Below are 26001 nucleotides of genomic sequence, written 5' to 3'. Positions count from 1 at the left end.
GAAATCGTACTGGCGTCCAAATTACAGCGAGAGGAAGGAGTGGAGCAACATCCTTGCAACATCATCTGGGACACTGAAGCGTCAACATCAAGATACCCCTGTCGCTGCACCAGCAAAGAGGAGCCCGTTTGAAAACTATTTCAACAATTGCACTATTAATGGCGATATACAATTTAATGTGAATAAATAAGCACCCCTTTTTTGTCGGTAGCGCAAGTGTTCCATCTGGCTGTTGCGTGGCAACGATTTTTTAGGAACTATACTTTGTAGTGGCGGAAGAATGACGGTTTGTTATTAAACTATTTTGTTTCTTAAATTTAATTGTCGTTATTTAATGAAACCATATCAGATATTTGTAGTGACAGTTTTAGAAAAGCAATAAGCCCCGCGAGTCCGTGTTTTGCGCTGATTTTAGAACAGGTTAGGGGAGTTGTTAGGCACGACGCGAAGCGGCCTCTTGGGGCTTATTGCTTAAATCACAATCGTAACTTTTTTTGAGCAATTAAATATATCTCTTGTTCTGCCTGTTTTGTGACAGCAGAACAAGGTGCCTAATATTTCTATACTGAAATAATATCGGCATTATAATTATTATAACTATGATGATTTTTCAGTTGCCTATTTTTTGGTGCTCCCTCAGGACTTGGTGCCCTACGCACAGCGCCTAGTTCGCGTTATGGGAGCGGCGGCACTGTCCTTCCTTTTGGCAGTGTCCCAACATGATGACAGATGATGAACAAGCTAACCACAATTAATTGGGCGTGAATTCGTCATTGCACTTGTCACGTCGGTCCCTGGATCAGAATTGTATATCCTGGTTTACCTGCGCCTTCTTGACACCTTGCAGGTAAGTGTCAATTTCCCACATAATTCTCATCTGCATCTCAGCACCAGTCTGGGCTATAGACCTATCATAGACCCCCGCAAATTATTACTTGGGCTTTTTTGGGCTAGTTGACAAAATAGGCTGTTTGAAGAACTGATTAGACCACCGTAGGGTTGAAGGTATAAATCGAATTCTTCAATGGCATCTCTAAAATGAACTAAAAAATAGCAGATGTTTACGCGCATTGTTTTAAAGTAGCACTAATCAACAGAATATAGTTCTTACCGTAAATCCTCAAATAAAGACCGGGATTCAATTAGACGCCGGGTTTCAGATAGTAGCCTGGGGCGCGGTCGATATGGACAAATAAAGGCCGGGCCCCGAATACTAGCCTATTTTACTGTAGCCTACCAGCATCAGTCCATCGGCACAAAATAGACATCACAATTTAATTGAATGCATTTCATAAATACATGTTCTCCTCATGTTTAATGTTGTTGGCTAATTTCAAGGGCTGTTTACAATAAAAAAATAAATGTTCTCACGTAGGACTACTAGGCGAATTTGTTATTGTTAATGAAGGCGCGTCTGGCAATTTGTTATTGTTCATGAAGGCGCGTCTGGCAATTTGTTATTGTTAAGCCTAAATACACGTATCGTAGCCTACTGTTGTTTAACTGTAACGTTTTAGTTGGCTAGGTTACTTTTTTCCAGAAGGGATCATAAAGCAGTAGACTATGGCACTAAGGCGAAACTTTGATATTCAATTCAAAGAGAAGGTGTATGCTGAAGAACATTCGGGAGAAAAAGCAGCAAAGCAGTTTGACATTGACCCGAGACGAATTCGATACTGGAAGAAGCAAAAGAATGAACTGAATGCAGCCAAAAAGACCATATCCCAACTAGCAGGTGGAGGTAGAAAGAAAGTTAGCCTGGATATGGAAACCAACCTCGTCGAATGGGTTTTTTCCGTCCGCGATAAGCATAATAGTGTCTAGAAAAATGATTAAAAAACAAAGCTTTTTAAATCTTTTCCTCCGTGACTGACAGTGGAGACCATAACTTCGATGTTTATTGTTACGTTGACACTGCACATAAAGCGCTACGCGATACACTTTTAATTTGGCCGAGTGATATTTTAGACTTGCTTGATTGTAATTGTAGATTGTAATTGTAAATTGTAAATAAAAGACCCCGGGCACAATTTGAGGATTTACGGTAACTTAAATGTCTTGACTGTTAACACGGTCTTGTTCTTCACAGTTTATGTCTTTGGTGGTGCTAAAATAGCTTACAGGATAACTTTAATGAAAGTTACATTCAATACATCGTTTTGTCAGAGATGACTAGTAGCCTACATTATGCATGTGTACAGTTTTGGGTGGGGCTAAATATCTAACCAAAATGGTACAAGCCCCAACTCGTTACATTAAAAAAAAAAAAATTCTCAGTCCAATCATTCTAAAAACATTTTGTTGAAAGCAAGGAAAAGGCAATTTCTTCTATGATGAATATTAGATGTTAATTGTTTTTTGTGTCTTTTCTGTATGAATGCTTAAAAGCTTTACATACAAATCATACAAAGACAAATTAAAATGTGTTGTTTGTGTGTGTGTGTCTGTGTAGGTCTCTACTTTTGTCAACAAAATCTCTTCTCGGACTTATTAACCAGGTGCCTTTGGAAGAGACAGGGGGAAAGCAAACTGACGGTTATTCCTCATGTCGAATACGAGTCATTTCAGAAAGTCATGGCTGGTGTTTCTACTCCTCTCTGGCGTGGTGTCCCTCTGCCTTGTGCTGTTTGCACCCACCCTTCATAAACGCCTCGTTGGGATTAAGGACTGTCGGACTCTTCCTTCTGCGCTGTCTAGGTGAGATTGGTTAAAAGTGCCATCCATGATTCTAATCAAATACATTTTTTGTCTAATTCAGCCAATTGTTCCTCAAGTTCATCTAGCTGTCTGTTCTGTGTGTGCACTCAAACAGCCTGGTGTTCTTACACAGCCCTGGCCCTGTAAATGGGCAACAGTGACTCGGGCAAGCCATAAATAATGGTCCGACTTTGATTGAGTAAATTCATCAATTATTTCTGGTTTCAGTATATACACCTGCAGTTAGAAAAATGCATTTATCTGATCCTGGGCTTTTTTCTTGGCCTTGTTTGTTTCTCCAAATAGCTGCTTCTGAATGTTCCGTAATGTTTTTGGGGATGGTTGTTGCATTGTATAGGGTCAGGTGAAAATGTAGTTGAGTGTGTCATAAACAGACTCCAAAGATAAGCTGGGCGCATAAAACAGGTTTTATGACAGACAAAGGGCGGTATTCTCCCGTCCCATCGCTTCCCATCTGACTACAGCTCAATTATCCCTGACATACTAGTCAGCAAATTAACTGCACTAGGCCTCTCCCCCTCCATCTTCACCTGGATAAAAGACTTCCTCTCAAACCGCCCACAAACTGTAAAACTCGGCCCCCACCTCTCCTCCACCATCACGCTAAGCACTGGCTCTCCACAAGGCTGTGTGCTGAGCCCACTACTGTACTCCTTGTACACCCATGACTGTACTCCAACCCATCCCACCAACACCATCATTAAATTTGCTGACGACACCACCGTGATCGGGCTCAGATGACGAATCAGCGTACAGAGATGAAGTACAGAAACTGACAGTGTGGTGCTCAGACAACAATCTGTCACTGAACACCACAAAAACGAAAGTTCTGGACTACAGAAGGCGAAGTGCAGTTCCGGCCCCACTCTACATCAACGGGGACTGTGTGGAGAAGGTCCACACCTTCAAATTCCTAGGAGCTAACTTATCAGATGACCTCTCATGGTCTGCCAACACCTCAGAGACAGTAAAAAAGGCACAGCAGCGACTACACTTCCTGAGAGTACTCAGGAAAAACAACCTGGAGTGTAAACTGATGGTGGCCCTCTACCGCACCACTATCGAAAGTGTACTAACCTACTGCATCTCGGCGTGGTACTCCGGTTGCACTGCAGCAGACAAGAAGCACTTTATTGACTACAAGTCACATACCATCTCAGTCACCTTACACATGTGCATAAACAAAGCTGTCTGTGTTTATTGTAAAGCACCTCAGGGAAGTACTGTTGATGTATTTATTGAAGTACTTTAGTCTATGCCACCGCACTTTGTTCTACTCTTAATGTATATATACAGTGCCCTCCACAATTATTGGCACCCTTAGTGAATGTGACCAAAACAGGCTATGAAAAAATGTCTTTGCTGTTTATCCTCTTGGTCTTTCACTCAAAATATTCACAAAAATCCTACCTTTTCATTGAAGTAAAATTATTGAAAGAAAAAAAAAACGTTGACATTAAATAAATATTATTCTCCAAAACAGGTGTGCCACAATTATTGGCACCCCTTAATGTAATGTTTTGAGCAGCCTCCCTTTGCCAAGATAAGAGCTCTGAGTCTTCTCCTATAATGCGTGATGAGGTTGGTGAACACATGGCACGGGATCTGAGACCATTCCTACATACAGTATCTCTCCAGATCCTTCAGATTCTTAGGTCAACGCTTGTATACTCGGCTTCAGCTCTTCCGACAGATTTTCTATGGGGTTTAGGTCGGGGGACTGTGATGGCCATGGCAAAACCTTTATTCCGCGGTCGGTGAACTATTTTTGTGTTGATTTTGAGGTGTGCTTCGGATCATTGTCCTGCTGGAAGGTCCAACCACGCCCCATTTTAAGCTTCCTAGAGGGGGCTGTTAGGTTTTTATTTAATATCTGCTGGTATTTGATGGAGACCATGATACCATGTATCCTAACAAGATGTCGAGGGCCTTTGGAAGAAAAACAGCCCCACAACATCAAAGATCCGCCACCATAATTCACATTGGGTATGGGGGTCTTTTCTGTATGGCTATCTTTCTGTCTACGCCAAACGCACCTTTGATGTTTGTTGCCAAAAAGCTTTATTTTGGTCTCATCTGGCCATATAACTCGGTCCCATTGAAAGTCTGACTTACATTTGGCAAACTGTAGGCGCTTTAGTTTGTTGTTGATTGACAGCAGAGGCTTTTTCTGGCAACCCTCCAAAACAACTTGTGGTGATGGAGGTGGCGTCTGATGGTAGTTCTGGAGACTTTCTGACCCCAAGACTCAATTTACCTCTGCAATTCTCCAGCTGTGATCCTTGGAGATTCTTTTGCCAGTCGAACCATCCTCCCTACGGTGCGTGGGGTCAATTTACAGATAGGTCCTCTTCCAGGCTGATTCCTTACATCTCCTGTCGCTTTGAACTTCTTAACTATTGCCCTAATTGTGGAAATGGGTATTTTCAACTGTTAAGATATTTTCTTATATCCTTTTCCGGATTTCTGCAGCTCAACAACTTTTTGTCGCACTTCGACACTGTGTTCTTTTGTCTTTCCCATCTTGATGAATGACTAAGGGTATTTGGCTTGTGTCACCTCATATTTATACCCGAGTGAAACAGGAAGTCATGGTTGACCACTAAAGAGTTCCTAATCAAACAGGTGAACTTAAAAATGTAAAACATGACTGGTAATATACTTCAGTTAGATTTTAATTATAAGTTTTTCTAGGGGTGCCAATAATTGTGGCACCCATGTTTTGGAGAAAAATATTTTATTTATTTAAAAAAAAAAATGATTCTTTCAGTAATTTTACCTTAATGAAAAGGTAAGATTTTTGTGAATATTTTGAGTAAAAGACAGAGAGGATAAACAGCAAAGACATATTTGTTCATAGCCTGTTTTAGTCACATTCACTAAGGGTGCCAATAATTGTGGAGGGCACTGTATATATATATTTTTGCACTGTTCCTACTGTTTTTGGATAGTTGTAGTACTGTTGTGTTATATGTTGTTGTTGTGTTATATGTTGTCCCTCGTCACACCAACAGGAGAAGCACTCAAAATTTCGTTGTATAAATACAATGACAATAAAGGCTTTTCTATTCTATTCTATTCTATTCAGAAGTTACAGCAGTGATCTCAGAGTATGTCCTTGAGAGAAGAGCGGTATGCATGACTATCAGTACAAAAACAGGTGGTTTGCCTCAGCATGAAGGTAGGCCTCCTGTAGGCCTCAGCACACAAGATAAGCAAGCAGATCAGTGGCGTTTCTACATTAGGGGCAGGTGGGGGACTGCCCCACCAGATCCAGATGACGCTGTTGTGCAGAAAGCTCAATACATTCGTACTTCGCGGCAAAATATATATATTTTTTTTTTGATGCAAAGTAGCGTGAATATGTGTGTGAATAAACTTGACTCGCAAGCATTATAGTCTTGTTTTGGAGTAATTTGATTCGTGTGTTTTTCTGTCTGTGTGCTTGCTCTGTGAAATGCTGCTCTCTGCTGTCCCTCCCTTTCCGGTGGGGCAACGACCCACGCTGCCCCACCGTTACCATGGAAACACCAATGAGCGTGAACCACACAGGCCAAAGTTAACATTGAGCGGTGGGGCACTTTCAGATGTGCCCCACGAAATCTGCCTGGCAACTAGACTGGAATAATGCGAAAACCGCGAGACCTGTACTCCGTGACTAAGAAAAAAAAAACATACAGTCAGATCAGTGCCAGTGCTAGATTTCGACTATTTTGGAAGTGTTTTTAAATTCATACAATGAGCAACGTAGATTATTATGTTGAGGGTGCAATTTAGTACATTGCCGCTGGAAGAAAAATTCGAAATCAAATGTTTGGGACCACACAGACCAGACAACTTGATCCTGCTGCAGCCTGGTCAGAAAGCGACTCGAACTTTCAAGACGGAATGGTATGACAGAAAGACATGGCTAACAGCTAGCACATCAAAACGAGCACTGTTCTGTTTCCCATGCCTTCTTTTCGGAATTGGTACTAATGCAGACTCAGTTCGGACAACGGATGGATCAAAGACCTGAAGCATCTGGCAGAAAGAACAGTGAAACACGAAAGCTGTAAACCCCATAATCAATTGCGCCCTACAATTGGTGCAGGTCAACATCATGGCACAGCTAGATAGTGCATATCAGCGGAACATTTTAGAGCACAAAAAACAGACGGAGGAGAATCGTTATGTACTGGGGAGGCTGATATCGTGCATAAAGCTCTGTGGGAAGTGCGAACTTTGAGACGATGTGCGAGGGCGACACCAGGCTGCAAAGACACTACTATTCTGTGAGTCAAACTTTTTTTTTTGGAGCTGATTGATGTATCAATGCAATATGCAAGAACAAAGTTTTGTTCATTTAGCAGCATGTTTTGTTGCTGTTACTTGTTTCAGTTGTGCCTTTTGCTTCATATTGTGTACCACACGTGTGCCACAAGCTTAATAAATTATGCAAGTTATTTGAGCTATGTTGCAATCATTTTACTTTAATGCTGTATTATAGGCAACATCTTTGTGTCGCGCTGAAGCATGTGAAATGTATTTGAAATAGGATTTCTGCTCCCTGCTGGCACTCAAAATGCAGCCCATAGCATATCTTACTGGTCTATATAGGCCTACTGCTTATAATAATCAGCTACCTCTATTTTTGTGACGGTGACATGACGTCATACAAAATTGCCCCACCAGAAATTTCAGCCTAAAATCGCCACTGAAGCAGATTAAAATACAATAACAATGTCCTCATTAAATTTCTCTATCAACCGTCTATTCAAATAGGCCATGGAGACAAGGCTTTGTCTTGACCTGGGGGGGAAGGTGAGAGCCTTGTCTCACCTCACTCCTTAGGTCAACCCAAAGTATATTCACCCAGGAATGCTTACATGCTATCTAATCCAAATAAAAGTAACAATTATAACTAGGTATAAGATACATTGAATTATTGACTATGGCATATCCTTATTAACTATAAAATCTCAAATGCCGGTCCCTTCAATCCCATTCTGAGGTCCAGAGCGCTCTGGAGCAGGTTTTCTTCAGGGATCTCGGTGTACTTAGCTGCATTCCCTCTCTCAGGACTAGTCGCCCCATAATGATGCTGCCACCGCCATGCTTCACTGTAGGGATGGTATTAGCCAGGTGACGAGCGGTGCCTGGTTTCCTCGGTTTCCCACGTGACGCTTGGTATTCAGGCCAAAAAGTTACATTTTGATTTCATCAGACCAGAAAATCTTGATTCTCATGGTTTGAGAGTCCTCTAGGTGCCTTTTGACAAACTCCAAGCGGGCTGTGATGTGCCTTTTACTGGGGAGGGGCTTCCGTCCGGCCACTCTACCATAAAGGCCTGATTGGTGGAGTGCTGCCTGGATGGTTGATCTTCTGAAAGGTCCTCCCATCTCCACAAGGATACGCGGGGGACTGTGACAAGCTCTTAGGACTGCCATTGTAAATGAATACACCCAGGCAATGCAGCAAGTGTAATGTTCATCATTCCTTTTTCAGAGGAAAACAACTGTCTTCGGGACATTGTAAATTAATATGGCTGAACACTAGGGCTAAGATGAAATTCAGTATTGTAAAGACAATTTGATCTCTTCTTCTTATTAATATTTTTGTTATGAATAAATTACTATTCATAAGTATATAACTGTTGTGTGATTATGATTCATGAACAAATTTGAACTTGAATTTGAAACATCTGAAAGGTGAAAAAACATTTAGCAAATTTTTTTCACTGTAAGAATGGGGTTCTCAGGGTTGCAGACGAATGTTTGTCATGCGTTACAATTTGGAGTTTGGTATTTGCAGGAGTTGTATAGGAGTGTAAGCAAGTACTTAACAACATCAGCAACGACAGAGGTACAAAATCAAAATCACTTAAAGACAATGAATGATTATAAACAGCACAAAAAAGACAAGTATACTGTGTAAGGAAATTATTGTTTTTTTTTATACACTGGTTCAAAGTGTTCTACTGTCATGGCAATCATATGTAGGTATTTACAGAGATGAAAATGAAATGGATACGAAAGAGCATTTGTCACTGAGATTTCTTTACTTAAAAAGAACTTTACAAATAATATCACAGGTTTGTTTGGTTGGATATGCAAGATGGCACATTGATAGTGATGTTTCCAAGTAGCTACATATTCCCCAGCGAAGGGGGAAATTGTTAGCATGTTCAAAATAAATAAGGTTAGAAAATGAAGATTCAAAAATGATGCATTTTAGGCCAGTCAATATTTGAGAATCCAGTGTTATTTTTTACTTACCGGACTATATATTTTTTCCCACCATGTCAATGTCCTAGTGCCACAAAAATCTCCAGACATCCACCCACACACTGCTCGTGCAATGGGGGCTTACTGAAGGATTTCTTCAAGAACGACAACGGTACCGTCAGGAGACGACAGGAAGAGTACAGAAAGCATAAGACCAGGTAGGATGTAGGATTAATGCACAAACAGCAGATATTGATTTTATGTATTATTATTTACTTATTTTATTTTATTTATTTAGATAAGATATTCATTTCTCTGTTTTCCCCTTTTAGTTTTCCCACCTTACTTATATTATTTACTTATTTTATTTTATTTATTTAGATAAGATATTAATTTCTCTGTTTTCCCCTTTTAACCCTTAGGGGTTTTCCCACCTTCATATTAAGATGCCCGTTTTGATATCCATCTCCTTTATATCTGACATGCAGAACATCATCCAGTCTCGACCTGCTTCTTGTGGCTCCTGCCAATTCGCCACTTCAATACCCCATACAGGGATTCACTGTTGTGCCTCTCCAGAGGACTCTGATACCTGGTAGGTGTGTGTGTGTGTGTGTGTGTGTGTGTGTGTTTAAACGTGTATGTCTACATGTGTGTGTGTGTGTGCATATTTGCAAACTAACTTCAGAGTAGGGAAAACAAAGTTTATGTTAGGTTTTGTGAAGGAGTGCCTGTCTTTTAGACCGTAATTATTATCTGGACTGTAGTGATGAAGGATTAAAACCTTAATGGTGTGAATCTATGTGATAACTGACTATGTGGCATTGTTTCAGGTCTAGGTGTCTATGCCCCAGACAGGGACAAATATAAGGTTTGTTACCAAGATGAGTGTACCGCACTGCAATTGGGGGGTGACAACCTAGATGGTAGCTGACTAGAGCTGATCTGGCACAGATTTGGCACATATTCTCCAGATCCAGACCAGATGCCAGACTCCTCAGCCAGTTATTATCTATGGGCTGAGGGGCAGGAACAGAGAGGGTGTCATTCTAAGATGACGGCTGATTCTGGAGTAGATTCATGCCATGACCATCAGCCGCTATCTGGGATTTGTTGGGATATGGTGTTTCTGGTGTTTACGCTCTTGCTTTCTGTCCAGCACGACACAATGGGCGATAAGGGTTACCTAATGACAGGTCAGAGTCCATTCTCAAGGTAAGGAGGAAATGGAAATATTATTTGTACAGAACACACACACACACACACACACACACACACAGACACACACACACACACACACACACACACACACACACACACAGGGGCGGAGATCCCATTTCGTTGTAGGGGGGGGACAATACATGGTAAAATTTCAGAGAGTAATTCCTGGGGGGACACACAAAAATTGCTGTCTGGCCCTATCGCCCTCTCTCTCTCTCTCTATGCTGTCCTCGTAGGGTCGTACTGCGTTTGCTACCTTGCAGGACTTGACAGCTAGATAACACTTTTCTTTGCTGAATAAAGTGGATGAATTTCAAGTGAATCCACAAGTCTTGTTTTGCTTGAGTTTACTGAAGTTATCAGCATGCAATTATTCATACAGGACGTTTGATTTAGTAAAACTGTCTGGAACAGACAGAAATAAAGAGACACATACATTTCACGTCAAATACGTAATGTGGCATAAAGGTGGCACGATACCACGAGAGCTAGCATAACTTAACTGCTAAATACAGAATCTCTTATAACATTTACAAACAGAAATTCAACGTCATTTTTTAATTCTCTAAACGGCATTAAATGTACTTACACAAAATATCTACTCACAGACAAATAATGTCAAAACGCAAATGATCTCTCTTCAAGGAAGGATTCAGCTGCATGTAAATTAACGTCTTCTCCATTCTATTCCATCAAGGCTATATCCAGGAGCTTGAGTTTAGTGCTTATTTATTTATTCAATGCCATTTGCAGTGTTCGTGTAGTGCTTTTATTTCTGTTAGGACATCACGATGCCTTGTAGAATCATGACTAAATGTGAAGCGTAATTGCTTATTTGTTTTAATTGTTTAATATTTTCGTATTTATTATTATCATAATTATTTAAATCCGAGGATGTCGTAGAATTGATGTGAACGCAATCACCAACGATTTCTCACAAATTCAGCCCTTAAGAACATGGGTGCACTCCAATCTGGCCGATTTACGACTGCTATTTAGCGTTCTTAAATTCTGTTCAAAGTTAAGAACGAATACCAGATGAAAAACTTTCATGAATGCCAGAATTGTCCCGGGAACTTTGTAACATGTTCTTAACTGCGTTTGAGAATGAGATCAATGTCTGTCAACCTCTTTTCATATCGTGTAGCATAGCGGCAGTGACAGGGGAGAGAGGAGGAAAAAGTGTGTGTGTGCCTGCCTTGTCCAAAATCAGCCTCTTTTTAATCAGCACGCTGGTTAAGCCACTAGCTAATGATTGTTAACAAGCTCAAGTTTGAGCTTTTGGACAAAGCAGGAGAAATGTCACTTTTCATGTTACAATGAAAAGGCTTTTACTTGTAGAGGATGTGGAGGCTGCTTTCCTCGCAATTTGACCGCGTACAGGGCTGATTGACTGAAACACGGAGCTGCCCCGCTTGTTAGAAACAGCATGTGAACCAAACCACTTTGAGGAATAGGGGGATCATGATTTTTCAACACTTAAAAAACACATTGTTTTACGTTTATAATTAGCACCGCTTGTGTTGTGGGGCTTTTATTTAATATTAGTATATTGTATAAAATTATTTATTTGTGTTAACAATGATTGTTGGGGGCAGGGACCTGACACGACCTGACACAATCAGCCGCCATCTTAGAATGACACCTAAGAATGTGTGTGTGTGCATAGGCGGAGGTCCCCCCCGTGATCTCCGCCTATGCACACACACACATTCTTAGGTGTCATTCTAAGATGGCGGCTGATTCTGGAGTGGATTCATGCCATGACCATCAGCCGCTATCTGGGATTTGTTGGGATATGGTGTTTCTGGTGTTTACGCTCTTGCTTTCTGTCCAGCACGACACAATGGGCGATAAGGGTTACCTAATGACAGGTCAGAGTCCATTCTCAAGGTAAGGAGGAAATGGAAATATTATTTGTACAGAACACACACACACACACACACACACACACACAGACACACACACACACACACACAGACACACAGACAGTTAACCGTCCATTGCACAATATCTTTGGGTTTCACATAATACCACTTGCACTTTCTCAACTTTCTGGTGAAAACTAACAATCTTTTTTCATGGCATTTTTAGTAAGTAAGTAAGTAAGACTTTATTTATATAGCACATTTCGTACAAGAGTTGCAGTTCAAAGTGCTTTACATAAAATCAATAAAAGCAAGCAGCAAGAGCAATACATGGAGTATAATAATGATCAACATCGTATCAGAACCTGATGTTCCGACAGGCTTCTTGGATTACTAAAATCATGAAAATCGTGAAAAATAAAAAAAGCAAGAATAGATCTTTTCAGTGTGTGTGCTTGAAAGTTCCAGGATAGGGTCCTTCAGTCCATTTCAGTGTGTGTGCGCTTGAGAGTTCCGGGAGTTCCGTTCTGGTCCGGTCTGTGTGTGTACTACCTGCCTGCCTGACGGCAGGACTGGGGTCTGATGTTTTCGTGGTTTGCTTATCAGGTTCGATCTGGATCACGCGGTTGGCCACACCGCATCCAAAATCTGGGTATAGCTCGGCATCTTATCATCAAGTTCACAGGATTCAGATTCTCAGATTCTTCTGCTGTACATAAAAACCAATCGGAGTTTTCAGTGTGGTATTATTCTAGGGATTTGCTTCAATTGACCCTCTCAAGTTGGATGTCGAATTCCGGGAGCCTCTTTCTCACACGTCTCATGGGAGAATCTTGGAAGGATAAAATAATTTCTTGTTCGCGGGGAGTTCCCTTGAACAGAACGCAAAGTGCGCCCTCTTTAGGCAATAATTTATACTACACTACTGATATTAGTAGCCCTAATTTCATGAGGGTTACATATGGCACAATAATAAGGATGTTTGTCTGAATGGAGCGTCTATTCTAACCTAACCATCACAAAAGGACAACTGAAAATTGACCCTATAAGCTCATTGTTAGATGAAAATTCACTCAAGTTATCTCAGGACTTGTAAATGAGTAAATGAGTTGAGTTGATGAGTTGTAAATCAGTAAATCTAAAAGTCCTTTTGTGTCATCCCAACTGTGCTTTCTGAAATGCACGGATCGAACAGGGTCGAACAGGCACAGATCACATCGTCACACTGCCCTAACCCTATGTGTCACAAACAAGAAGTACATCCTTTATAAATTCCACCACGTCATGGTCGTTGCATTAAGAAAATCATCAGTCAATGAATGAATGACCATCTCACAAAACTGATAACCACACAAACCGTCTAAAAACATAAAATTACGGTACAGACAAACAGTCTAAAAAAAAACAGTACAAAACAAAACCATGGATTAGCAGAGACAAAGAACACTGCTGCCTTCACACTACGATTTTATCCCATTCGCCTGCAACCAGCACTTCACAGTCCACCCCTGAAGACGTTGTGTAGCCTGGACGGTGTTCTAGCTAACAAGAACCACATAAAGGACTGCCTGGAGGTCAGAGAGTGCTGACCCAGGCTAAGCTGTGTCATGATCATGCTCAATCTCTGACAGGTGTCACTAGAGGCCTCCCGGGGCCTGCTGTCTGTGGAGGAGCCGGGCACGGATGGGCTGGTGGAGGGAGACGGAGGCAACCAGCTCAACATCACCGCCCTCAGCGCCTCTGGGCTCAATGCCCTTCTGGGTAGAGTGCACTACACCAGCATGGTGTACCGCCTCAGAATGGGCGACCTGGGTAAGGGCCATTTTTAGTTAAATCTCAAGTTTATTTCATGTACATAGCACCGTTAACCATAAACATTGGGCCTCATTCTCGAACATTTTCTGGAGTTTCTTCTGAAATGTTTCTTACTGACTTCATGAACGCCTGAAAATGTGTTCCTACGCAACCAAAGTGTTCTCAGCTGTGCTCCCCAGAATGAGAATTAAAAAATTCAAAGCGCATTCTCCTGCACCTGGATTTGCATACATACACGCCCCGCCAGCTCCTTATAAGGGCACGCAACCGTAGTAACGTGTGCAGTCAGAATCGACCGAATCCACGCGAAAGGAAGTCGAAAGTGAGTCATGTCAAAGTGGAAAGCGAGCACCGGTCGAGTAAACGCAGATCTAACTTCACCAGTGCAGAGGTAGAGGTACTGTTGCAGGATGTAGATGTGTCCATTCTATTCCACTATGGCTATATCAACGCGATTAAGTTTAGTGCTTATTTATTTATTCACTTACATTTGCAGTGTTCGTGTTTTATTTATCACGATGCCTCGTAGAATCATGACTATAAATGTGAAACGTAATTGTTAATGAAACAAATATTCTCGTATTTCTTATTATTATAATTATTTTAATCCGAGGATGTCTGTAGAGTTGATGTGAACGCAATCACCAACGATTTCTCACAAATTCAGCCCTTAACACTTCTAACACGGAGCAGCCCCGTGGGACATATTGTGGTTTTTTGAGGAATTGCATTTAAGAAAACTCGATTTACGACTGCTATTTCGCGTTCTGAAATTCTTCTAAAGTTCAGAACAAATCCCAGATGAGAAAACTTTCATGAATGCCAAATGTGTTCCTAAATCCACCGGAAATGGAGTTCAGAAGAAATTCCTTCTTAAATTCTTCTCAACTGCGTTCGAGAATGAGGCCCATTGTCTCAAGGTGACAAAGCTGAAACCACCAAGGGAAAGCACACAGCCAATGGTGGCAAGACAAGAATACATATTTTTTAAGGGTTAAGAGTTAAGTGATATTTCCTTGGTTTCTGGTAACAAGGGGTTATGTATTGGGGGTATAGAAACGAGGCACTGCCTTATATGAGAAGACATTAAAAGGAGGTGTTAAACAGAAGTTCAGAGAATATAAGGAATCCTTAATTTGCCCCTTGGTGGTTCTCCTGTTAACCGTGTGCGCTTCTTATTCTCTCCAGTGCATTTCCTGTTTGAGAAACACAATGTCACCTTTCCCGTTGTCACCCAGCAACCCTCCGTGCCCATCATATTTGACCTAGGGGAAGGTATGGCATACCTTCCGCACAACACAACATAGTAGCCAACACAGCCGAATGATGTGTAATTAAATGCAGCACATTATAGATATTGTGTCTTTACTGTTTACCTCAATATATTGTTAGTATGACAAAAATGGTTGCCTTTTATATTTTTGCTTTAAATTCTGTGTTAACATAATTACAAATTCCACAATAGAAGTACCAGCAACAGTAAACATAACTTTCTTCACCCTAGATATAAACTCGCAGGTGACCATCACCACCAAGACCTTCCTTAGGTACTTCGAGCTGAACACCTTGATCAACAGCATCCGCCAGTACTATAAGACCATGAAGATAATCATCGCTGATGACAGCTTTGACCCCATCAAAGTGAACGGCTCTGACGTTGAACAGTACTTCATGCCTCCCGGACAGGTAGAAGTTCATTTCAATAATTCATTTTGCGCATGTGTACTATGGTCACACTAAGGTCAGATCGCTCTGTTTCACATGCTTGGTCCTATAGCTACAGGAAACCCCTGAACTGTAACATCCCTTACAAATACATAGTTATTGTACTTAGTTACTGTCCAAATTCTAAGCTATTTATTTCAGGTTACTTGTATTATTAAGAAGCAACGCACCATCAATGCTATTTCTCCATAAGCATTTCCCATTGAGGACAATTTATGTTAGAGGACCTGTCATGGACAGAAAGTTCCGGCCTGCCAGAAGTTCCGGATGACGCAACGGATGACGTTACGATCAGCTGTTTTGCTTTTTCACGTGAATGATATAGAATCTTCATACCTAGGTGCTAATGCTAACTAGAGGTGGGGACTTGCTACGTGCCTTCTCAACTTGTAAAACAGCAATTAAATATCATCGCGGTTGTTTTGAGATACTTCGTTTTGCCTTCTCAACTTGTAATACAGCAATTCAATATCACCGCGGTTGTTTTGAGATACTTCGTGATGTTTCTTATTAGCCGGGCAGTACAAATGCATATGAAAAGTAATTGAAGTAGTGCTAAACAATGTTCACGATACCATTTTTTTTCAATTGGATAGATACATTTTTCATGAAATACCGACGTGGTTCTTAAAGGTTGTTGTGAACAGAAAGCTAAATTGTTATTACTTCTGGAAGATCCAGAGCACAGATGGTTAAAGCTAGCTGTCTTTGAACATTGTTTAGCACTACTTCAATTACTTTTCATATGCATTTGTACTGCTCAGCTAATAAGAAACATCACAAAGTATCTCAAAACAACCGCCGCGGTGATATTTAATTGCTGTTTTACAAGTTGAGAAGGCACGTAGCAATTCCCCACCTCGTGTTAGCAGTAGCAGCTAGCTATGAAGATTCTATATCATTCACGTGAAAAAGCAAAACAGCTGATCGTAACGTCATCCGTTGCGTCATCCGGAACTTCTGGCAGGCCGGAACTTTCTGTCCATGACAGACCCCTTGTCTGAAGTTGCAGTGTGTGGAATCTGGACAGCATCTGTTTTTCCTTTATAATCATCTTTTCTATGCATGCTATCTTATCAGGGATGGTTTGCAGGAAGGACACTGGCTGTGTCTCAGGTCACCACTAAGTACTTCCTCTGGGTGGACGATGACTTCTACTTCACAAAGCAAACCCAGATAGAGAAGCTGGTGGAGGTCATGGAGAGCATGCCTGAGCTGGACATGGTACTCTCCTACTGTCATCAGTGATACAGATGACAACATGTTCTTATGGCTATGATGTTATATACTCATATTTGAGGCTGAGGTTAAATTGTTGTTGTTGTTGCTGGTGGTGGTGGTATTAAGTTTTTGTAATGCCATAGGGGAACATACACATATAGTAATGTCAAAATACTCTTGTAGTCATATAATATATAGTTACATTGACAAGATTCAATAGATGTATTTGTCACATGCATGATTTTACAACAGCAGTAAAATGGGGTTGCAACAACTCTGGCAAGAGCTGAGCAAATAGCAAACGTAAGCAACGGGAAATTAATCTAATAATAATAATAATAATAACCATCCACGCCATCAATGATGCATAATAAATCGGATCTGCATGGAGTCATATCTCTACCCCAGTCAGCGGCTAGGGGGTACCTCTGATTGTCCGACACTTGATGAAATAATAATCAAGAGTGTGTCTGTACCCAGGTGGGTGCTGTAGTAGGCCGAAACAGTTTCAGTTTCCGGATGAAATACGAGGAAGGGCATGAAGATGAGGGGGGCTGCCTTCTCAAGTTCCGAGGACCCTACAAGGAGACGGTGCCTGGTTTCCCTCAGTGTTCCCTCAGCAACGTGGTGGTCAACTTCTTCCTTGCACGGACGGACTCGGTGCAGAAGGTGCTATTTGATCCCCGACTCAAGAGGCAAGGCCACACACGTAAGTGATAATGCAGGACCACCTCTTTGTTTTTAGCATCTTCAAGACCGAGTCAGTTTTTCATTAGTTGCAGTTCAAATTCTTCCTTTCAGTTATTCAGTGTGGTTCAATTTTAATTATTATTATTAGTTATTGTTGTTATTATTATTAATAATAATAATAATAATAATAATAATAATAATAATAACTAGAATATGCATTTCCCGAAGGAAATACCAGTGCATGAAATGCAAAAGTTAAGAAAGGAAGAAGAAAGGAAAGAAGAGTGAAAGAAGAAAAAAAGAGAGAAGTGGCTATGGATAAAGACAGTAAAGAGAGAGTGAAGAGGGAAAATAGTGAAAGAATGAGAGAAAATGGAGTGAAGCAGAGAGATGGATTGTGAGAAAGAGGAGTTGGAGAGGGATAGAACAAAACAAGTGGATGGAAGTTCTACAGAGAGAGGGAATGAGTGAAAATATGAGAGAGAATGGACTGGAGGAAGAAGATGTTAGAATGATCGATGGATGAAGTGGAAGATATAAACATGGCATGGAGGAAGTAAAGGAAATGGAAGGGAGGATAGAGGACTGTAAAGTCAAAGAAGCCTGGCACATTTTTTGAAAAAAAGAGTAGGAATTGATGGATAGAGTAATTGAAAGAAGAAAGGAAAGAAGAGTGAACAGGATTTGCGCTGAATAATGAGTTAAAGAGAGAGTGAAGAGGGAAAATATTGAAAGAAGAAGAGAAAATGGAGTGTGAGGGAGGATAGAGGACTGTAGAGTGAAAGAAAGCTGACAAAAAAGTTGAAAAAAGAGTAGGAATTGATTGAAAGAGTAATTGAAAGAAGAAAGGAAAGAAGAGTGAAGAGGAGTGGCTATGGATAATGAAATAAAGAGGGAGTGAAGAGGGAAAATTTGAAAGGAGAAATAAACTAAATGGAAGGGAACATAGAGGATGGCAAAGTCAAAGAAAGCTGACAAAAAAGTTGAAAACAGAGTAGGAATTGATGGACAGAGTAATTGAAAGAAGAAAGGAAAGAAGAGTGAACAGGAGTGGCAACGGATAATGAGATAAAGAGAGAGTGAAGAGGGAAAATATTGAAAAAAGGAGAGAAAATGGAGTGAAGCAGAGAGATGTAAGAGAAAGTAGAGTAGTAGAGAATAGAAAGTAGAGAGAAAGTGAGAGGGATAGAGAGAAAGATGGAGAGAAAAACAAGTAGAGTATGGAAGGTGTCTCTTAATATTCCTAGTTATACAGTTGAATGGAGAGGGACAGAGAGAAGAGGAGCCTTGGAACCTTGGCGCAGGTGTCAGTGAAGCACAGGTGCAAGCCAGTTTAATGACCCTATTATGATGTCATAATGGCCCAAATGGGATGGGAAATGGGAAAATTTGTATTAGTTTTTCTTTAATATCTTAAAAAGTATAACATTCAGAAAAATAAAAAATACATAGCATAAGTGTCCTTTACAAGAAGAAGTAAAAGAAACGTAGGAATAACAAAACAGGGCATTTCATGCACTGTAATAAGAAGCCTAGGAATAACAATACAGGGCATATCATGCACTGTAATAAGAAGCCTAGGAATAACAATACAGGGCATATCATGCACTGTAATAATGAATCTATATAAGACCACTAGCACCACTACTATAGTCAACATTGTCTACCAGCACCTTACAGAACTAGTCATTCCCATCCACATAAGAAGGACATGTATTGGTGGGCAGTTCAAACGGTTTTTAAAGAAATGAATTCAACTGCTGGACATCTTCACAAAACAGAATCACCATATTGTCAGATATGATAAGAGAATGCATGCAGTGCACTCAACAGTCCCTTCCCTGTCTCCTTCACTGACAGAGTTCTTTGTGGATGCTGTTGGGAAACTACTGATAGCGTCATGCAACCACATCACCATTGACCATCAGCGCCAGAGGCCAGGGAGCGGAAAATACCGCTCCTTCAGGAATCACAAGGAAGACGATATGCACCGTTTCCTGTACTTCTTTAAAAGCCACTTCGGCTGCACTAACCTTTTTTAACCTGAATTTGAAACAAGACTACTCGATAGCCACGATGGCTGTGGAATCTGAAGTGGATCTGTGCCAGGGATGTGTAGACTGACATTATTATGGGGTTATGGGAATTCAATCATGTTTAATTGTGGAGTGTACATAATTGTGTTTGTTTTGTTCATAACAGCATACTGAGATTTTGTGTTCAGACGGTTCATCTGTAGTGTTCAATTTCTTCACAATTCTCAACCAGTCCAACCATACTAGCCTTGCCCTTACTAGTAAATGTTAAGGTCGCCAGGACCCAGACAGGGCAAAATAGAGAGCTTAACAAATGTATTTTCATTTTATTTATATTTAACTTCATTGAATACTGTTTTAATCCCCCCCCCCATTTTAAAGGATGATGACAAAAATTAACCATTTTCAAAAGAAAACACTTTGTGTTTAAGCATGTGAGTCCAAACATCAGAAGAACAATGGCCGTGTCAAGCTCAGGAAGCTGGTTGGTTTTGAAATAAATCAGTAGATCTTCTGAGAGTCCTTAAGTTGCTTTCACGGTTACCAGTTCTCAACAATAAGCACACCCACACAGTAGACTGCCATAGCACATGCTTAGAATAATTTGAATGGTACATTTGCATTACAAGAATAGAATGGGTTCACTTAGTAAGAGACATCAGAGATTGGATCTTACCATCAAGATCTAATCAGCAGTCCAATCAGCATCAGCTATCAGTATGGATAGCTTGCCTGAGTCAGGAGATCTCTTGAGCTGCAGCTATATCAAATAAATATGTGCAAACAGTTTCCAAAGCTAGGCTACAAAAGGTGCATTGTGGTGTTGTGAAAGTCTTGTGGGATGAGGGCCAAAAAACACCCATGGTAAAGTAATTAGTATTAATTGATGAGTTTCGATGTTTCAACGTAATGCAGCCCTACCCTGCTCTTCTTTGGGTAGACCTTTTCTAAATGTTGCCCCGGATGGATGTGGTCCAGAGTTTAAATTTGGAGAGATAGGGTCAGCTGTTAATAAATCTCCCATTTGTAACAATCGTCTGTGATAAAAAAAAAAAGTTTAAATGTGTAAGACGCTCTTGATCAAGGTGATCGTTACACTGACGTGTAATCTAATGCAATTTGTGGCAAAGAGAATGACTCTGTGTGCACATCTCCCCCTGGTGGTAGCTACCAGGTAAGGTTAATGCTGTGCTGAATAGGAGTCCCTCCCTCCACTGATACTTGATCCTCACTCGATACTGTATCTCTCTTGTGACAACAATCTGGTATTAACGTCTCTGCATGACTTCAGTTAGACATTTTTTCCTGTTTTGTTATAAATAGGCTGCATCTGCATACACAGGAGAACACCTGCATAACTGAAACCTAGGTCAGGAGGAACGGAATTCAAACATTTTGGCTTTTATTAAACATGTCAGTCATGTCATGAAATACTGAATGGAAAACAGCATCCTAGGCCTCCTCTGTGGGGTTGGAATTATCTTCTCAACACATCCATTATTTGGTTCTGAATAAAAACGTAGTATTTTTGTGTTATAACAGTGGGTAAAATAAGTATTGAACACGTTACCATTTTTCTCAGTAAATATATTTCCAGAGGTGCTATTGACACGAAATGTTCACCAGATGTTGGTAACGACCCAAGTAATCCATACATATAAAGAAACCAAAACAAATAAGTTCTGAAATTAAGTTATGTGTAACAATGTGAAATAACACAGGGAAAAAGTATTGAACACATGAAGAAAGGGAGGTGCAAAAAGGCATGGAAAGCCAAGACAACAGCTGAAATCTATCAGTAATTAGAAAACAATCTGGCCCCCTTGTCAGTGCAATTTAATATCCCAACTGATGGCCTATAAAAAGGTGTCTTATTACCAAGGTGTCACACAAGAAACATCTCATGATGGGTAAAAGCAAAGAGCTCTCTCAAGACCTTCACAACCTTATTGTTGCAAAACAAACTGATGGCATTGGTTCAGACGCATTTCTAAACTTCTGAATGTTCCAGTGAGCACTGTTGGGGCTATAATCCGGAAGTGGAAAGAACATAATTTCACTAGAAACTGGCCACGACCAGGTGCTCCTCGCAAGATTTCTGACAGAGGAGTGAAAATTATTATCAGAAGAGTTGTCCAAGAGCCAAGGGCCACTTGTGGAGAGCTTCAGAAAGACCTGGAATTTGCAGGTACAGTTGTTTCAAAGAAAACAATAAGTAATGCACTCAACCCGCCATGGCCTGTATGCACGCTCACCACATAATACTCCATTGCTGAAGAAAAAGCATGTTGAAACATTTGGACAAGCCTGTGAAATACTGGGAGAATATAGTCTGGTAAAATGAGAGCAAAATGTAACTCTTTGGATGCCATAATGGACACCATGTTTGGAGGACAAATGGCACTGCACATTATCCCAACAGTGAAGTTTGGAGGTGGGAACATCATGGTGTTGGGCTGCTTTTCAGCATACGGTACTGGAAAACTTCACATAATTGAAGGAAGATGAATGGAAAAATGTACCGAGACATTCTTGATAAAAAATCTGCTGCCATCTACCAGGATGATGAAGATGAAACGAGGGTGGACATTTCAGCAAGACAATGAACAGCCAAGGAAACTTGGATGGCCAAGCCAATCACCTGACTTGAATCCAATTGAAAATCTATGGAAAGAACTGAAGATCAGAGTTCATAGAAGAGGCCCATTTGAAGACTGTTTGTTTGGAAGAATGGGCCCAAATCACACCTGAGCAATGCATACGACTAGTTTCTCCATACAGGAGGCGTCTTGAAGTCATTACCAACAGGCTTTTGTACAAAGTATTAAATAAATATCAGTAAGCGTGTTCAATACCTTTTCCCTGTGTCATTTCACATTATTACACATAACTTAATTTCTGAATTTATTTGTTTTGGTTTCTTTGTATGTATGGATTACCTGGGTTGTTACCAGAATCTGGTGAAAATATCATATCAATAGCACCTTTGGAAATATATTTACTGAGAAAAATGGTGACGTGTTCAATACTTATTTTACCCGTTGTATGATTACGTTCAACTGTTTTCGTTTTAACTGTAGCGTCAGATACACACATTCTATTTAATTCAATTCAATTTTATTTATATAGCGCCAAGTCTCTTAGGCCGCGTTCACATTTGACTTCTTTTTTAGAAAAAAGCGCTGCCTTCAGCGCCTTTTCAGCGCCTTTTGAGCGCCTTTTGGGCGCTTCAGAATTCATGGATACCATGTGACGTCACTGTATTTAAGCGTCGCCATATTTGTGTCCGACACAGACACATTACGGTCACAACCTATGGTCACAACCCACAGAAAGTTCAAAGCTCTTGGGGATATGTTGTGCTGTTGAATGCGCCAACCAGATATACAATTGTATTCTATTCCTAAAGATTTAGGAAATGACTGACCTGTTAAGTGAAATGCAGCACGTTGATACAATCGTGAATAATTACTGTGTCTTAGTAGCCTGGATACCAGACCGAACTTAGCCCCGCCCACACATTTTTTGGTTGGGAAGTTCGGTCTGGCATTACTCCATTGAGGAGAAATTATCTGCGGCTCGATATCGGCCGTACCAATAAAATTGTTAAGGCGGGCTTTATACGATGATGGACAGATGATCAACAGTAACGTAACCAACCACGTCACCAACACACGAGTTGAATTAGTTTTCAACAAACATGGCTGCCGCTGGAGAGCTGAAATATATAGATTCGAGTCCATTTAGACATTGACAGTGCATTTATTTTGAAAGAGGAACAGAGAAACGCGATTAAGGCATTTGTCAATCGAAAAGATGTTTTTGCCTTCCTTCCTACGGGATCCGGTAAAAGTGTAATGTATCAGCTGCCCCTGGTCACATACTAGGTTGTTCTGATTGGTTGTAGGTAGCCAATTGAGCGAAGAGGCATTTTTTCTCCTGGTTCGGTTGAAACACGCCCCATAATCACAGCCCAATGGAGCGATATCAGACTCATATTCTGACTAGAATTATGAGTATGACATCGTCAGGCTAGTGTCTTAGCACTCTACTGAGCAAGCTAGAGTGCTAATAGCTAGCGAGCTGTTTAGCCCTTTAGCCAGGGCTTTAGCTACAACTCGTTAGCCCATATTGGCACTCTTGCCTGCTCAGGAGAGTTTCTGTACTCTTTAAATCTCTGGTTTATGAGGATGGATTATGTACAAGATAAATGTAAATGTCGGGAAAAGAAAGTTGGGGCAGATGCTTTGCAAAAACACAGAGGAATTGCTAATCACTAACGGCTAGTAGCATGCTAACATGAGCTAGGTAGCTCAGACACCTCGCAAATCCTCTTACACGTAGTTTTCAGTTACAATAATGGGGTTTTTATATTGTACGGCGTCTATTTCTCGGTAACTTTCTAAAAATCTAAGCAAAAAAAAGTAAAACTAAAAACTTCTAGGTACAAATACGATGAACTACGGAGTTTGGTCCGCCATTTTTTTTTAAACTAAGGCAGTAGGTTACTAGGGAAGGTACGCTGGTACCTACTCTCCTCGTCCTGATTGGTCAGCTGTCAAAAAGGCGCTTGACGTCACCCAGCGCTTTTCTGAAAAGTTGAGAAAATTGAACTCAAAAAGGCGTCAGGGGTTGCGCTTTTTTAGAAGTTTTTAAAAGGCGGCCGCTTTTTGAAAAGGCGTCCGCCTTTTGCCTTTTCCCATAGAGTTGCATGTAAAAAAGGCGCTGGCAGTCGAAAAAAAGAAGTCAAGTGTGAACGCAGCCTTAAACACGCTTAAACACATGAATGGACAGTCACACAAGCACACCCACTGTGTTCATCTGCACTATTTTACAAATGAGTAAAAAGGTAGGACCTTTTCCAACCCAAAAATTCACGTTTTAAGAATATTCTCCAGAATATTCCCATTTCACATCCATGGACTGTACCGTTACTGCAGGGGCGGCGCCAGGGGGGGGCTAGGGGGTGCTATAGCTCCCCCTGGATTAGCCATAGCACCCCCATAGCACCCCCAAGAAAATAATGGTTTATTTGTTATTAGTATTTAATTTAATTCTGCATTCTTAATTTAATTTATTGTGTGATAATAATATTTCAATCACAAAAGAAAATAATAACAGATTGAAATGAACAGATTGTTCACGTAGCACGACACAGACACGTCGCATGCGTGAACGTTGACGTGTCCTGGCGATTGAAGGAGAAAGAGAGCTAGTGCACTGTCAAAGTCAAAGTCAAGCGGTAGTATCAACAAATTCACAAAAATGGATCGGTTTTTGATACCCAAAATTCCACGAGTAGAAGAATCATGTGACGTTGAAGAAGAAGAAGAAATGCAAGGTGTATCTGAATCTGATTTAGAAGAAGAGGAACGTCGTGGTCAAAGAGATCAACCCTACACCTCTACTGAGGGTGCTAGCAATGCTACACCGAGTCTGCTGGCTTGCCCGGATTTTGCTTTTCCAGCATAGTTTATTTTGCATTTTTGCCTGTTCTTTAAGAGTTGTATTGTACAATGATACAATGATACAACGATCTAGCTCTGATTATTGTGGATTTGAGTGCCTACTGTTCTGTTTCATTCACTTTTAAAAGGGGCCTGCATCTTTACACCGTTTAAGATTTAAGGTGGAACGGTTTTGTTAGATGTGTGACATTAATGAATGCGGTCTCTTTTTGGGATTTTTCTGGATTCACCTTAAAAAATCCGAGATTCTAGCCTAGGACGAGCAGTCTATCTGTGCTAGCCATAAGCTTCTATGTTTTTATTGATTGTGACCTGAAATAATATATACTTTTTGAAAGCATTTCTGACTCTTTGACTGTTTTAGTTCATTATAGCCCTCTTTAGTTTAGAATGTATTGAACTATTTATGTTTAGTTTAATTTGTCCGACATGGTAGTGGTGACCTGGTGGTCATCTGGCGCCAACTTTAACCCCCATTGAAGTAAGTGAAGTATTTGGGATTGCGGAATCTATAACATGCTGCATGCATTTTGTCAGTGAGCGTCGCAGAGGAACACGGCTATGTGCGCGTCCGTCGGAAGCAGCCTAATGATAATAATAATACGATCGATTTGTATGGCGCTTTTCATAGACCACAAAGACGCTTCAGAGAGCAAACATGTAAACAGATATGACGATATGGTGGGGAGGTGTTGTAGTAGAGAACCATGTGACATACATGCTATCACCCTAATTTCATAGCACCCTCGGTAAAACGCCGAGCACCCCCATAGCACCTGCAGAAAAAAGTCTCTGGCGCCGCCACTGCGTTACTGTACCCATCCCCATTGGCAACACCATAAGAAGTGCACATTGATCTTTGATTTTATCTGTCACTGCAATTCCTGCAGTTTGCTTTGATGTGTTTTGTGCTAACACATATGTAGCACTACCTACACTACTATCTATGATGCCACCAGTGGAGATGTTTATTGTTACGATGACACCAGGGGCGAATCTAGGTTTCCACTTTTGGGGGGGGCTAAGCCCCTTG

The 26001-nt window shown here is 40.8% G+C and overlaps 1 protein-coding gene across 2 annotated transcripts; it reads left to right on the top strand.

The window, feature by feature from the left end:
• Positions 1-756: 756 nt before the first annotated feature.
• On the top strand, positions 757-20019 carry LOC105893784 (beta-1,4 N-acetylgalactosaminyltransferase 2-like). 2 transcript variants are annotated; one of them, XM_031560062.2, is made up of 11 exons: positions 757-847; positions 2453-2697; positions 9014-9142; positions 9413-9519; positions 9758-9795; positions 13645-13825; positions 15017-15103; positions 15333-15514; positions 16634-16777; positions 17255-17483; positions 19325-20019. In XM_031560062.2, exons 2-11 carry the CDS (start codon positions 2546-2548, stop codon positions 19504-19506), a joined length of 1431 nt encoding a protein of 476 aa, XP_031415922.1. In that variant the 5' UTR covers positions 757-847; positions 2453-2545; the 3' UTR covers positions 19507-20019. The 2 variants fall into 2 exon arrangements, with proteins under 2 accessions (XP_031415922.1, XP_031415923.1); XM_031560063.2 differs by having other exon boundaries at positions 783-847; positions 2499-2697.
• Positions 20020-26001: the final 5982 nt, after the last annotated feature.

This window comes from Clupea harengus, chromosome 22 (genome assembly GCF_900700415.2).
Source record: "Clupea harengus chromosome 22, Ch_v2.0.2, whole genome shotgun sequence".
NCBI lineage: Eukaryota > Metazoa > Chordata > Actinopteri > Clupeiformes > Clupeidae > Clupea > Clupea harengus.
Note: the sequence above shows the minus strand (reverse complement) of the source record. Positions and strands in the feature narration are given on the sequence as shown.

Coding starts and splice junctions, on each gene's coding strand:
- LOC105893784 (XM_031560062.2), top strand. CDS start 2,546: ATGTCGAATACGAGTCATTTCAGAAAGTCATGGCTGGTGTTTCTACTC. Junction 9,520..9,757: donor CCAGAGGACTCTGATACCTG/GTAGGTGTGTGT, acceptor GCATTGTTTCAG/GTCTAGGTGTCTATGCCCCA. Junction 16,778..17,254: donor GCATGCCTGAGCTGGACATG/GTACTCTCCTAC, acceptor GTCTGTACCCAG/GTGGGTGCTGTAGTAGGCCG.